Genomic DNA, 12,761 nt, shown 5'->3' with positions numbered 1-12,761 from the left:
CTTGGTTCCCAGTTGGTGTAACTACTTAGTAAGGATTAGGAGGTGTGGTCTTATTGGAGGAATGTGTCACTGGGGGTGGGCATTGAGGTTTCAAAGGACTCATGCCATTCCCAGTATGTCTCTCTCTGTCCTGCCTCTTGCTTGCAGACTAAGATGTAAGCTCTCAGCTACTCCAGCACCATGCCTGCTGTATGCTCCCTTTCATGATTGTTATGACGGATTCTAATCCTTGGAAACCATAAGCCCCAAGTAAATTCTTTAATCAATTGCCTTGGTCGTGGTGTCTTATCATAGACCATGACCAATAGACCAATGGAAACATAACCTACACAGGAGGTGGAGCAGTCAGGGAGTGGACTCGGTACCTAGAGAACCGTGTCTCAGAATTGCCATTATTAAACAGACTCCACTGCCAGAGCTAAGAACTTTACTCTAGAGGTTAGACTAAAAAAACTTGTAGTCTGCTGGGGGGGTGGTGGTGGTAGTGCACACCTTTAATCCCAGCACGCAGGAGGCAGAGGCAGAGAGATCTCTGTGAGTTCGAGGCCAGCATGGTCAACAGAGTGAGTTCTAAGACAGCCAGGGATACAGGCAGACAAACCCTGTCTTGAAAAACCAAAACCAAACCAAACCAAAACCAATCAAACAAACAAACAAAACCTGTATTCCACAAGAGTTTTGACTTGCACAACATTTAATTTTCTTTTTAAAAATCTTGATACTTGGGGCTGGCAAGACGGACCAGTAGGTTGGGGAACTTGCTGTCAGTCCTGGCAGCCTGAGTTCCATCCCTGGGGCCACATGGTAGAGGGAGAGAACTGACCCTTGTAATTGTCCTCTGACTTGCACATACATACCATGGCTCACATACACATGTGTGCACACATGTGTGCACATGTACACAGACACATAATAAATAAAATTTTGAAAATTAAAAATTTGGACACTTATAGGAAGCTTGCACTCACTAATTTGTCAAAATGCTCAACATTTCATTTCCTGTGGTTTTACAGCTAACTTTATATGTGTTTTCACCGAAGTTTTCTAGTCTCAACTCATCTACATGTGGTGACTCATGGGACCTCAAAGAAACTGGTTAGAATACATTTTATTGTTATTTTCTCAGCTGTGTTAAAAAATAGTCTATCAGCTTTCTCATCCCTGAGAGTGTCTGAAATAAACATGTTAAGAGAAAATGTTTTATTTTAGTTCATAGTTCAGAGTGTTCAATCCATGGCTGCTTGGCCTTGTGTGTTGGACAGAGCATCATGCCCCAGAGGCGTGTATAGAGGGGGCTCCTCACAGTGGGTAAGAAGTAGAGAGCAAGGCAGGTCTGGGGATCAGTATAGCCCTCCCATACCTGGTCCCAGCGGCCGATTTCCTACAAGGCCCCACTTCTAACGTTTCTAGAACTCTTACAGCACACCGCTAGGACGGGAACAAACATTCAGCACGTGGTCAGACCATCACGGATGGGAGAGGAAGGGGGACGAAGAAGAACATACAAGCTTAAAAGTGGATAAACTACAATTTTCAAAAAGTTAAAACAAGCATGATTTTCACGTGAAAGGACAGATAACTAGCCAGCAAGATGGCTCAGTGGGTAGGGGTGCTTTCCACCGAGCCGACAATTTAGTTCAACTCCAGAACCCACATACATATATGGTGGAAGGAGAGAACCAGCTCCTGCAAGTTGTTCTCTAACCTCCACGATTGTGACTCTCTCTCTCTCTCTCTCTCTCTCTCTCTCTCTCTCTCTCTCTCTCTCTCACACACACACACACACACACACACACACAATTAATTAATGTAAAAAAACAAATGTCAAAAGACACACTTACTACTTAGGTTGAGGTAGGAAGAAGACCACAAGGTCAAGCCCTACCCGAGCTACAGTGTGAGTTCAAGGTCAACCTGGATAACTTAGCAAGAAAAAAGAGAAGTAATAAAGTCTGGTGATATAACTCAGTGGAAGAGTTTGCCTAGCGTGCATGAGAGCCTAGTTTCACTCCTCAACGTTGAAAAAGATGAAATTTTATTTAACTAATGAGAGAACCAGTAAGATGTTAAGATCAGCTAGAGTGAAAATTTAGGAACTAAATATGTATAAACTATTCAATAAAAAAATGTTAAGAAGACAGAGGCAAGAGGATTAAAAGTTCAAGGCCAGCCTGGGCTACATAACAAGATACTAGCTCAAAAAAAATTAAGATTTCTGAACTAAATATAAAATGAGTAATGTGCTAAAGAACAGTATGCCACAGCCTTTGGAGTTATCTTTCACCTCAGTATAAAATACTTGTATCTCCACTGGATAAAAATCCTCATGTTAACCTCTGCTCTGGAGATTAGAAAACTAATCCAGGATGTAAGCCAGAACTGTGCTAAAATATCACCCCGTAGTTTCTGATGATTTTTTTCTGACAGATTGTAGTCATCTACAGGTTTGTTTGCCAGAAGTGAGAGGAATATATTAAATGTGACCTCCCCTGTTCCACCTACCAAGTGCTGGGGTCCCAGGTGGTTGCCACCCTGCCCATCCCCTGGCTCAAAGACAGGTTATTCTCATGTCCAGTCCTGCATTCCACATTGGTACTTGTCAGTGCGTGTAGGTAATAGTTATAAAAGCCATGCTTTTGAGCTTTCTGATGCAGAAGATACTTTGGCTTGGTTTGTTACAGGCTTCCTGGTGCATGCTGGGAGGCTCTAGCTACTGGTCTTATATATTTGTGGTGTTGAGGATCAAACCCAGGGCGTGATACATGCTATCTAGATAGGGGTTCTACCAAGCTTACCTGTTAGAATGCCATCCAGCTTTGCTACATGCTGTGCGTTGTCCAGGCGGAAGCACGTTGGAGGCTTGAACTTCAGGACGTTCCTCCCAGGGCCCTCAGTGCTCAGGAAAATGTAGTTCTCCTTCGGCCTGTGAAACAAGACACTTTACAGTCTTCATTCTTTATCCTGTAACTGTACCTGAAGGTAAGGTACAAGTCTGACCAATTAATTGGTCCCCGCCCAAGGTCCACTGTCCACTGTGCTGGCCTGCCACTGTCTGTTTATGTAGCTCTGGTTGTCCTGGGACTGGTGTGAGACCAGGCTGGCCTCCAGCTCAGAGGAAGCTCTGCTTCCCGAGGGCTGGATTAAAGGTAAGCGCCATTCTTCAGTTTCGTGAGGTTTTACTAAGCTGCCCAGGCTGGCCTAGAACTCAGCCGAGCTCTGAAACTGTCTTTATAAAGAAGGTAAATGCAGTGAGGTCTAAAACCTAGTCATATGTGTAAGAGGTAGATTTTTTTTGGGGGGAGGGGTTTCAGAAATGGAGTTCCAAGTTTCTTAAACATGTGTCAGGATGAGATAGTGTCAGCATGGAAAATCCTCATTCCAGCCTCTTCGTTTTCCTTGCAGAGAGCCCATGGAGTTGTAGTTGGTGCTATTCTGCAATGTCTCTGTCTGAGAAGGAGAATGAAGATGGACAAAATGAACTCGGTAGGTGAACTCAGAAAACGGAATTAGGTCTGTACATCCTTACTGCTGCCTCAGGAAAGTGTGTGTGTGTGTGTGTGTGTGTGTGTGTGTGTGCATGTGTGCTTTCCCGTGTGTGCATGCACATGAATATATATGACAGACTCAGCCAGCTTACCAACCAGAATAGCAGCCCACTAAGAAAATGACCAAGAAAGGAAATACATTTTGCAGAAGAAAATACATCATGCTTCTAAGCACATGGTCCCCAGTTTTGCTATTTGAGAATTCTAATTTAAGTAGTTGAAAGTTTTCATTTTTATACTTTCCCAGTATTTGGAAATTCACCAGGAAAGCTTGAATTTCTTTCCCTCTTCCCATGTTTATAACTGCTTTTTGCTAAAAAGAGAAGGACAGTGTAAAAAAAAAAATTGCTGAGCCAATTAATACCCTCAGCAGTCTTTCTGTGAACAAAACAAATGTATCTGGCTGGTGCTAGGGAGGGCTCCAGTGTCTCATCACGGAGTCCTGGTGTAGAGCAGGGTGGTAATGGGCGCAGGAGGGGCACGGCAGCTGTCTTTCAGAATGGAGCTGCCTGACTTGTCAAAAGTAAAATAAAAACTTCTGACATGAGATTTTGAAATTTGAAAGATTTGAAAAAGCAAGGCAGAATGTCCTTCAAGAGTTAGGATTCCTTTTGCAAATGACATGAATTTGCTGATTAAAGGCCACACTGTACCTTCTCTCCAGCCTAAATCCCAGCTCTGCTGTTTGCTCTTTCCTTTTGCACAAATCTCTTCGTTTTCTGTCCTCAGGGAAAAAGCATTTGCCAAGGATGTGCACGGCCCTGGGTTTAGTACGCAGTGTCACAGACACAGGGACAAATGGGGTCATAGTATGGGTGCTCTTGTCACTGGCTTCTCCCAGTTGATCGTCTTTACTGCTTCTGTGGTCAGGTGATACTCCACTGTAGACCTGCACCACAGTTTATCTGTTGGTCAGTTTAGAGGCATTTTATAACTTGTACTTTTTTGGCCATCATGAATAACTGTTATGCTACATATTTGTATACAAATGTTTATGTGACTACATAATTTCAGCTGTCATAGATCTTCACAGGTCACAGTTGTTTTTAGTGAGGAGGAGTGGAGGACACAGGAAGGAAACTTTACATCTTTTCCATCTAATATTGTTTTAGAATCTTCTACAGTGGAAGATGTATTTCATGTTACTTTGAGTAATTTTTTAAAAAACAAAAACAGGGAAATAAGTTGAAAGGGACATACAATAAGAAAGGAAGAGAAAGGGGAGAGAAAGGAAGCTATGTGGAAGGAGGAAGACATGATAGTATGGCATGTGGACAAAGTTCATCAGAGGGCGGGAGACACCTCAGAGGGTAAGAGCATCTGTTGCTCTTCAGAGGACCTGGATTTGATTCCCAGCATCCACAGAGCACCTCACAGCCACCTGTAACTCCAGTCCCAGGGGATCCAGGACTGTCTCTGACCTCCATGGGCACCAGGTGTGCCCATGGTGCACAGACATACATGTAGGCAGACACCTATACACACAAAATGGAATTTTTAAAAGAGTTAAACAGAGCCTTAGAATTAGAATCCAATCCAGTAGTGCATTTAAACACACACACACACACACACACACACACACACACACACACACACACACACAGAATGGACATTTAAATAAACACACACACACAGAATGGACATTTAAACAAACACACACACACAGAATGGACATTTAAATAAACACACACACACAGATGGACATTTAGGTTACACAGCTCTGTGAGAACATTAAAGCTACTGAGTTGTGCATTTTGTGCTGTAGTAGTGTTACCCAGTCTTCTGAAGCTGCTAGAGCTCGTGTCTGGAATTTTGTTTCTTTATCGGTCCTCTTAGAAATAGGTCTGATCATACTAAAGTAATTGTTTCTTTGAGACTTGATTCTGCTTTTCCTTATATTACTATTTCTTTTTCTTTGGAATTTAAAAAGATATGAGTTCTGGTGTCTTGGAATATTTTTCTAGGAAGTCATAGAGAGGTGTACTTGATGAGGGAAGGCTTTCATTACAGTTGTGCTTAGGTAAAAAGCAGAGGATTCTATTAAAATGCAAAGAAAGAGGTGAAATCCTTTCAGATAACTACAGTGACATTAGGAATTTCTTGACCTCAGTAGCTGGAAAAGGTTCCTGAGTAAGTTTGAGTTTCAGATAAACAATGCAGAACTTTTAGTGTTAAATGTACCCATGTAGGTTGTAGGATTATTTGTAATCTCTGTTTTTTAATTGGTAAATCTGGCAGCCCTACACAGAAGGGATTAAGTTTTAACTCTGTTAACAGTGAAATCACTTTGTTGGCATAATCTAGGTATTTCGTTTCTAAGGATGGCCTTTAATAGAAATTTCCAGGGAAGATTTTTGTGGCTGGACAGCCATGAAAATGATGTCCAGCAGTTTAGTCTAGTGGGACTGATTTTATCTTTACCACATTGATCAGATGTCACTGGTCCTACGTTCCAAATGAAGCGGGGACGGTGAGCAAAGTGTCCTTGTCTTCTGTGGGAGTCACTATGAATAATGTCTGTCCACTTCTGCCTCAGAGAGGAGAGGGAAGAGACACAGGACTTGAGGGTAGGCCTCTGTTTCTAGCAAGTCCTGAATTACGCTCACCAGACCAGTTGATTTGTTTGTGTTTGTTTATTGATTTGTTTTTGAGACAGACTTTCATTATATCGCCCGGGCTGGCTTTAATTCCCGAGCTTCCTACCTCAGCCTCCAAAGCGTTGGGAGAGCAGGTGTGCCACCATGCTGGACTTTAAACCAGGTTTCTATGTGACTTAATATGCTTAATAAAATAGGATTTTTTTTCTCTTATGTCATTTTGATCTTCTTTATCTTCTTTATTTTTAATTTTTACTTCTTGTTCTGGGAATTGAACCTAGGGCCTCTTGCTCCACCATGCTCCCAGCAGGCCCGAGTCCTTTAACGGGTCTACGCTGGCTTTCACTGAGGCCACAGAGAAGAACCAGGGAAGCTCTGAGGATGTGGGAACAGAGGCCCAGGAGGACTGTGAGAGCTCAGGGATGGCACTGCAGCTGCTAAAGACTTCAGTGAGCTTCCTCTGCAGGCTCTTCTGGGCAGAACTACACACCCTCCTCAGCCAGGCTGGGACATCCACCTGCTTACTGACTTTAGCTTCCCAAGGTCAGCAAAGCTCCAGCGTTAGCTGAGGGTCTTCTCAGCCCAGCTGCTCTGTGGCCATGTAAATCCTCCCACAGGGAGAAGGTCATCACCTTCCGCTTCAGAGTCTGCACGGAAATCTGACCTCAGTGTGACAGAACATGTTTGTAAGCAGATTTTCATGTGTGTGTTTGTTCATTAAACAAATCTTCATTAAATCAAGGGCATTCGAGCTGAACTAAGCAGCGGGATGCTAATATTTAAAGAAAAGAAAAAAGGAAGTACCCAAGCACGGTGGTTCAGGACTGCAGTTCCATCCTCAAGGGTGCTGGAGCAGGGGGATGGCCTGTTGCAGGCCAGTCTGGACTAGTGACACCCTGCCTAAAAAAAATAAAACTAATTAAAACAAGGAGAAGTATGAAATTGTGCACATTTAATGTGTACACGATACTCTAAAATACATACATGCACTTTAGAATGAGTAAGTCACGCTAATTAATCTGCATTACCGTGCATAGTCATGTTTGTTTGTTTGTTTGTTTTGTGAGAGCACTAAAAATCTACTCTCAACATTTTTTAAGGATGCAATGTATTATCAACTACAGCCATCATATTTGAGCAATGGCTCTCTTGAACTTATTCCTCATACCTGAAAATTTGTACCCTTTAACTGGCACCTCCCAAAACTTCCCCCATTGCTGCCTCAGACTTAGTAACCAGAATACTGTTCAACTATTTTAAAAAAAGGAAATCTTGTAATTTATGACAACATGTATGATCCTGAAGCACATTATGTAACTGAAATAAGCCATGCAAAGAAAATTAAATACTACATGATATCATTGGTATATATGCAAACTAAAAGAAAAGTGGATCTCGGCTGGCCGTGGAGGCACAGCACCAGGAAAGCACTTGAAAGGCCGAGGCAGGAGGATCTCATGTTTGAGGCCAGCATGAGCTACACAGTGAGACTCTGGATCTTATTATCTTTATTTTAAGGACCTGTTTAGTGAAGAAAGACTGTTTTCGGTCTGATAGGTGAGTGGCTGTAGCCCACTGGACACACAACTGCTGTGTAATGGAATGAAATTGTAATGAAAGAGCAAATTCATGTACTGCATCTTCTTTAGAGCCATAGATTCGGGTCTTTCTTCCGATGACTCTGCTGTACCACTTGGCTACTGCCATTATTAAATATGTAGAACACCATCTGGTGGCTGTACTCCATATGTCTCACAGTTTGAAGAGATTATAAATGTTCTCGTGTGCCCAAGACTGTAAGTCACATAGCTACTAACTAAATCAGCTCCTAACGATCCTGTTTTTATATTGTAATTGACTACCATAAATCATAATTATTTGAAATCGAAGAAATTCCAGTGTTCCTAATACAAGTAGATACCCTTCCCCTAGCAGCTTATATTTAGACAAGAGAGAAAAGGACATTTCCATTACAGGGACTGTGTAAATAACAGTTGAAATCACCTCTCCCTACTTATGTAGCATTGCATCTAGAAGCTCTTCCTCAGTTTCCCTTCCTAGTACCTGGGCTGAATGTAGAGAGCTAGAAGGAGAGGAAGATTTGATTAATCTAGCCAGAGACTTGCACTCTTGACCATCACTTCATTTTTACCTAGAAAATATCATTTGTATTCATTTCCCATTTTGAGCAAGCAAATATTCACTCATAATTTCCTGAGCCAGATGCCTAACCAGCCAACCACCACATTTTCCTCTCTTCTGGATCATTTTTCCTCTTCATTACTCACTTTCCAGCATACCATCTTTTTCAAGCTCCATCTCTCCAAACCCAGTTTTCAATATTAGATCCCACCTTTATCCTTGTCAGATTTCTGCTCTCTGTTTGACCAGCCTAGTATCATCTGAGAAGGTAATCTCAACCTGAAGCATTGTCCAGATAGATTGGCCTGTGGGCATGCTTGTGAGGGACTGGGTGTTAACCGATATGAGAGGGCCCAGCCCACTGTGGCCCTGGCGGTATAAGGAAGCTAGCTGGGTCCGCCAGCAGGCCAGCAAGCACCACCCCTCACGCCTCCTTGCTGACTCCCTTTGCTGTGAGGGAGTTCTGTAATCAGGGTACTGTTGTGTGGAAAGGCAAGCACTCCTGGCTTCAAGTTTCCGCTTGAGTTCTTACCCTGACCTCCCTCAGTGATGGGCCATGGCCTGGGAACAGGAGCCAAATAAGCACTTTCCTCCTCTGAGCTGCTTTTGGTTTTATCACAGCAACAGACATGAGACTAGGACCACCTTGTCTGGATTAATTTCTAATCTTCTGTATTTTTAACCCTAAAATTTGAGATTGGATTACATCAGTATTGTATAAGAACTGGACTTTTTCATCCTTGTCATTTGAATGCAAACCGAGTATATCCTTAAACAGAGACTTCTATTATTGCCTCTACTTTCCTGCAGAGTAAGTGAGAATTCTTCTCACTACACGGGGCTAGCCCAGCCACCTTAGATCACTGAGGATTCAGAACCTACTTTAGGGGCTCAGTAGGTGAAAAGCTAGCTGTTCAAGTATACGAGGACCTGAGTTCAGAGCTCTCCTATCATATCTGGAGGAGGCAGAGACAAGAAACTCCTGAAGCTTGGGGCCAACTAGTCTGACCGGGGGCAGTTAACAAAAGGTCCTTCTCAGATGAAGTGGGAGGTTGGTGCACAGGCAGGTGCTGACAGGTATGCATCCACACTCATACATAAGAACACATGCATGTGCACAGACACAGTGCACACAGAGGTTTTAAGATTTATTTCTATTTTTATGGGTGAGTGTTTGCCGTGTATGTGCATGTCTGTGCTCCATGTGCACACCTGGAGCCCATAAAGGCCAGAGGAAGGCACTGGATCCCCTGGAACTAGAGTTGCTAACAGCTGTAAGCAGCCATATGGGTGCTTAGAACTGAACTCAGGTCCTCTGCAGGAGCAGCAAGAGCTCCTAACCACTGAGCAATCTCTATAGCCCCCAATTTTTTAACCTGCTTTAGAGAGTGGAGAAATATCTCAGTGGTTAAGGCTGTATGTCATTCTTGTAGAGGACCCGAGTTCTGTTCCCATCACCCCTGTTGGGTGGTTCACAACTGCCTGTAACTCCAGCTGTAGGAATCTGACACCCTCTTCTTGATTCTGTGGGCACCTGCACTCACACATCCACAACCCCCATACCCCTGCATACACACACACACACACACACACACACACACACACACACACACACACATAATTTTAAAAACAAATAAAATCTGCTCTAGGTATGGACAACTATATCAGTATTCATGAAATACCCTTTATCATAATATCGCGAAGAAACATAGCATTTAATGTGTACTTTGAGCAGTCTGGAAACAGCCCTTAGACACACCTTCACATTTAACCTTCACATTAGCATGTAAGGTAGGTTTTAGCTATCCCACTTTTTTTAATAAGTATTTTTATTTTATAATCAATTTAATTTTTTTTTTTTTTTTTTTTTTTTGTTTTTCAAGACAGAGTTTCTCTGTGTAGCTTTGCGCCTTTCCTGGAACTCACTTTGGAGACCAGGCTGGCCTCAGACTCACAGAGATCTGCCAGGCTCTGCCTCCTGAGTGCTGGGATTAAAGGCATGCGCCACCACCACTCAGCCGTTAAAGGCTAGGCTCACAACCAATAATTAATTTAATTTTACATATCAGTCACAGATTCTCCTGTCCTCCCTCCTCCCACTCCCCAGCCTTCCCCCCCAATTCACCCTCCATTCCCACCTCCTCCAAGGCAAAGTCTCCCCTGGGGAGTCAGGCCAGCCTGGTAGATTCAGTTGAGGCAGGTCCAGTCCCTTCCTCCCTACATCAAGACTGAGCAAAGTGTCTCATCATAGACCCTAGGTTCCAGAAAGCCAGCTCATGCACCAAGGACAGGTCCCAGTCCCACTGCCTGGGGGCCTCCTAAACAGTTCAAGCTAATCAACTGTCTCACTTATCCAGAGGGCCTGGTCCAGTTCCATGGGGGCTCCTCAGCCACTGGTTCAGAGTTCATGTGTTTCGCTAGTTTGGCTGTCTGTCCCACTTTTTGTGTGGTTTTGGGTTTTGTTTTTTTGAGGGAGCCTCCCCGTGTATCCCAGGCCAATCTTGAATTCTCTGTCCTACAGCAGCCTCTCACCAGGCTGGGCTGTCTCATCTCACATGAGAAGGAGCTGAAGAAGCTCCGAGATGGGAAATGACTTGTCCTAAGTCACTCGCAGCCCAGTCAAAGCTCCAGCTGCAATTGCTGCTGTTTTCTGAGCGTATTTTCTGAGCTGAGAGCTACTTTCAAGTGCATTACATGCCTTAGCTCAGCAACCTCACAGTAACTTTATGAGTAGGTATTCCTGCCATTTCCATTTTACAGATGAAGAAAATGAGTCTCAAAGAGGTTAAAGGACTTCTTCAAGGCTCCACAGCTGGTGAGTGGAGGATTGGGATTTGAACCCTAGCAGCCTGATCCATTTGTCCATTTTCTTAACTACTTTGGAAGCCTGCTGTACTTTAAAGTTTTCAGTGCTACTGGAGCCCCACGTGGCCTTCTAGTCCCATGATTTCACTAGCTCAGGCCAGCTTTTAGCACAGATCTTGTGAAGTCATGTCATCGCTGGATAGGCTGCAAATCCAGCCTTCAGCTACAATGGAAAATATTTTCCACATTCACCACACACCAGAGCTAGATGTTTGTCCCTTTCCCCAAGTTTAAGAAACCCCCGTGATTGTTTCTGTTTTTAAGTTTTAATTATTTATTAGTTCTTTTTCCCTTTTATTGAAAATAGATTGTTTTTCTCACATAATATATCCTGATTACCATTTCCCCTCTCTCTACTCCTCCAAGTTCCTCCCCTCCTCCCCTCCCATCCACATCTGCTCCCTTTCTGTCTTTCATTAGAAAACAAACAGCTGGGCAGTGGTGGCGCACACCTTTAATCTCAGCACTCGGGAAACAGAGGCAGGAGGAGCTCTGTGAGTTCGAGGCCAGTCTGGGCTATAGAGTGAGTTCCACGACAGGCTCCAAAGCTACACAGAGAAACCCTGTCTTGAAAAACAAAAAACAAAAAACAAAAAACAAAACAAAAAAAAAACCCAACAAAAACAAAAACCTGAATCTACCAGGCTGAGCTGAATCCCCAGGGGAGTCCTTGCCTTGGAGGAGGTGGGAATGGGGGGTGGATTAGGGAGTGGGGGGAGGACAGGAGAATCCGTGGCTGATATGTAAAATTAAATTAATTATAAAATTAAAAGAAAAAAGAGGAAGAAAGAAAAAGAAAATGAACAGGCTTCTAAGGGATAATAATAAAATACATAAAAATAAAATGTAATAAGGTAAAACAAAAACTATCACAGAGTTGTACAAGACAAACAGAAGGAAAGGAACCCAAGAGAAGGCCCAAGAATCAGAGCCCCACTCATTCACACACTCAGGAATCCCATTAAAAAAACACACACTAAACTGGAAACAATAATATTATATGCAGGAAAACTGCATGTAATAATGGAAACTGGAAACAATAATATTATATGCAGGCCCATGCCGGCCCTATGCTTGCTGCCTCAGTCTCAAAGTTCATGTGAGCTTTGATCTTGTTGATTCAGAGGGCCCTGTTTTCCTGGTGTCTCCATCCCCTCCAGCACTCACATTCTTTCTGCTTCCTCTTCCATGGGTTCCCATAGCCTTGAGGGGAGGGATTTGATGGAGACATTTCCTTTAGGGCTGAATGTCCAACAGTCTCTCACTCTCTACATAATGTCTGGCTGCAGGTCTCTGTATTTGTTCCCATCTGCTTCAGGAAGAAGCTTCTCTGATGATGACTGAACAAGGCACCGAGCTGTGAGTACAGCAGAATGTCATGAGGAGTCACTTTATTGCTGTTTGTTTGTTTTAGACCAGCAATATTTGGCTTTACCTTAGGTTCCTGGGCGGTCTAGTCTCTGATTCTTGGTCACCCAAGCAGTGTCAGGTATAGATTGGAGTGGGCCTTAAGTCAAATCAGATATTGATTGGTGACTCTCACAGGCTTTGAGCCACCATTGTCCTAGCATATTTTGTAGACAGGACCCATTGTAGATCGAAGGGTTTATGG

General features: G+C 43.3%; 1 protein-coding gene and 1 long non-coding RNA gene across 5 annotated transcripts in view; one reads left to right on the top strand and one right to left on the bottom strand.

Moving 5' to 3' along the window:
• LOC128096287 (uncharacterized) overlaps positions 1-12,761 on the bottom strand; it is a 164,709-nt gene that overhangs the window by 68,072 nt on the left and 83,876 nt on the right. For all 4 annotated transcript variants that reach the window (XR_008213591.1, XR_008213589.1, XR_008213588.1 and 1 more), the window contains 2 exons: positions 6,947-7,042; positions 2,796-2,923 (listed from right to left, as the gene is read on the bottom strand). This is a non-coding gene — a long non-coding RNA (uncharacterized LOC128096287). The remainder of the gene's footprint in view (positions 1-2,795; positions 2,924-6,946; positions 7,043-12,761) is intronic.
• LOC128096286 (phospholipid-transporting ATPase FetA) overlaps positions 2,966-12,761 on the top strand; it is an 82,852-nt gene continuing 73,056 nt past the window's right edge. Inside the window, exon 1 of the mRNA XM_052715676.1 lies at positions 2,966-3,483. Coding sequence (XP_052571636.1) covers positions 3,363-3,483 — 121 coding nt within the window. The 5' untranslated portion in view covers positions 2,966-3,362. The remainder of the gene's footprint in view (positions 3,484-12,761) is intronic.

Source organism: Peromyscus californicus, unplaced genomic scaffold (assembly GCF_007827085.1).
Source record: "Peromyscus californicus insignis strain IS unplaced genomic scaffold, ASM782708v3 Scaffold_5__1_contigs__length_169319896, whole genome shotgun sequence".
NCBI lineage: Eukaryota > Metazoa > Chordata > Mammalia > Rodentia > Cricetidae > Peromyscus > Peromyscus californicus.
Note: the sequence above shows the minus strand (reverse complement) of the source record. Positions and strands in the feature narration are given on the sequence as shown.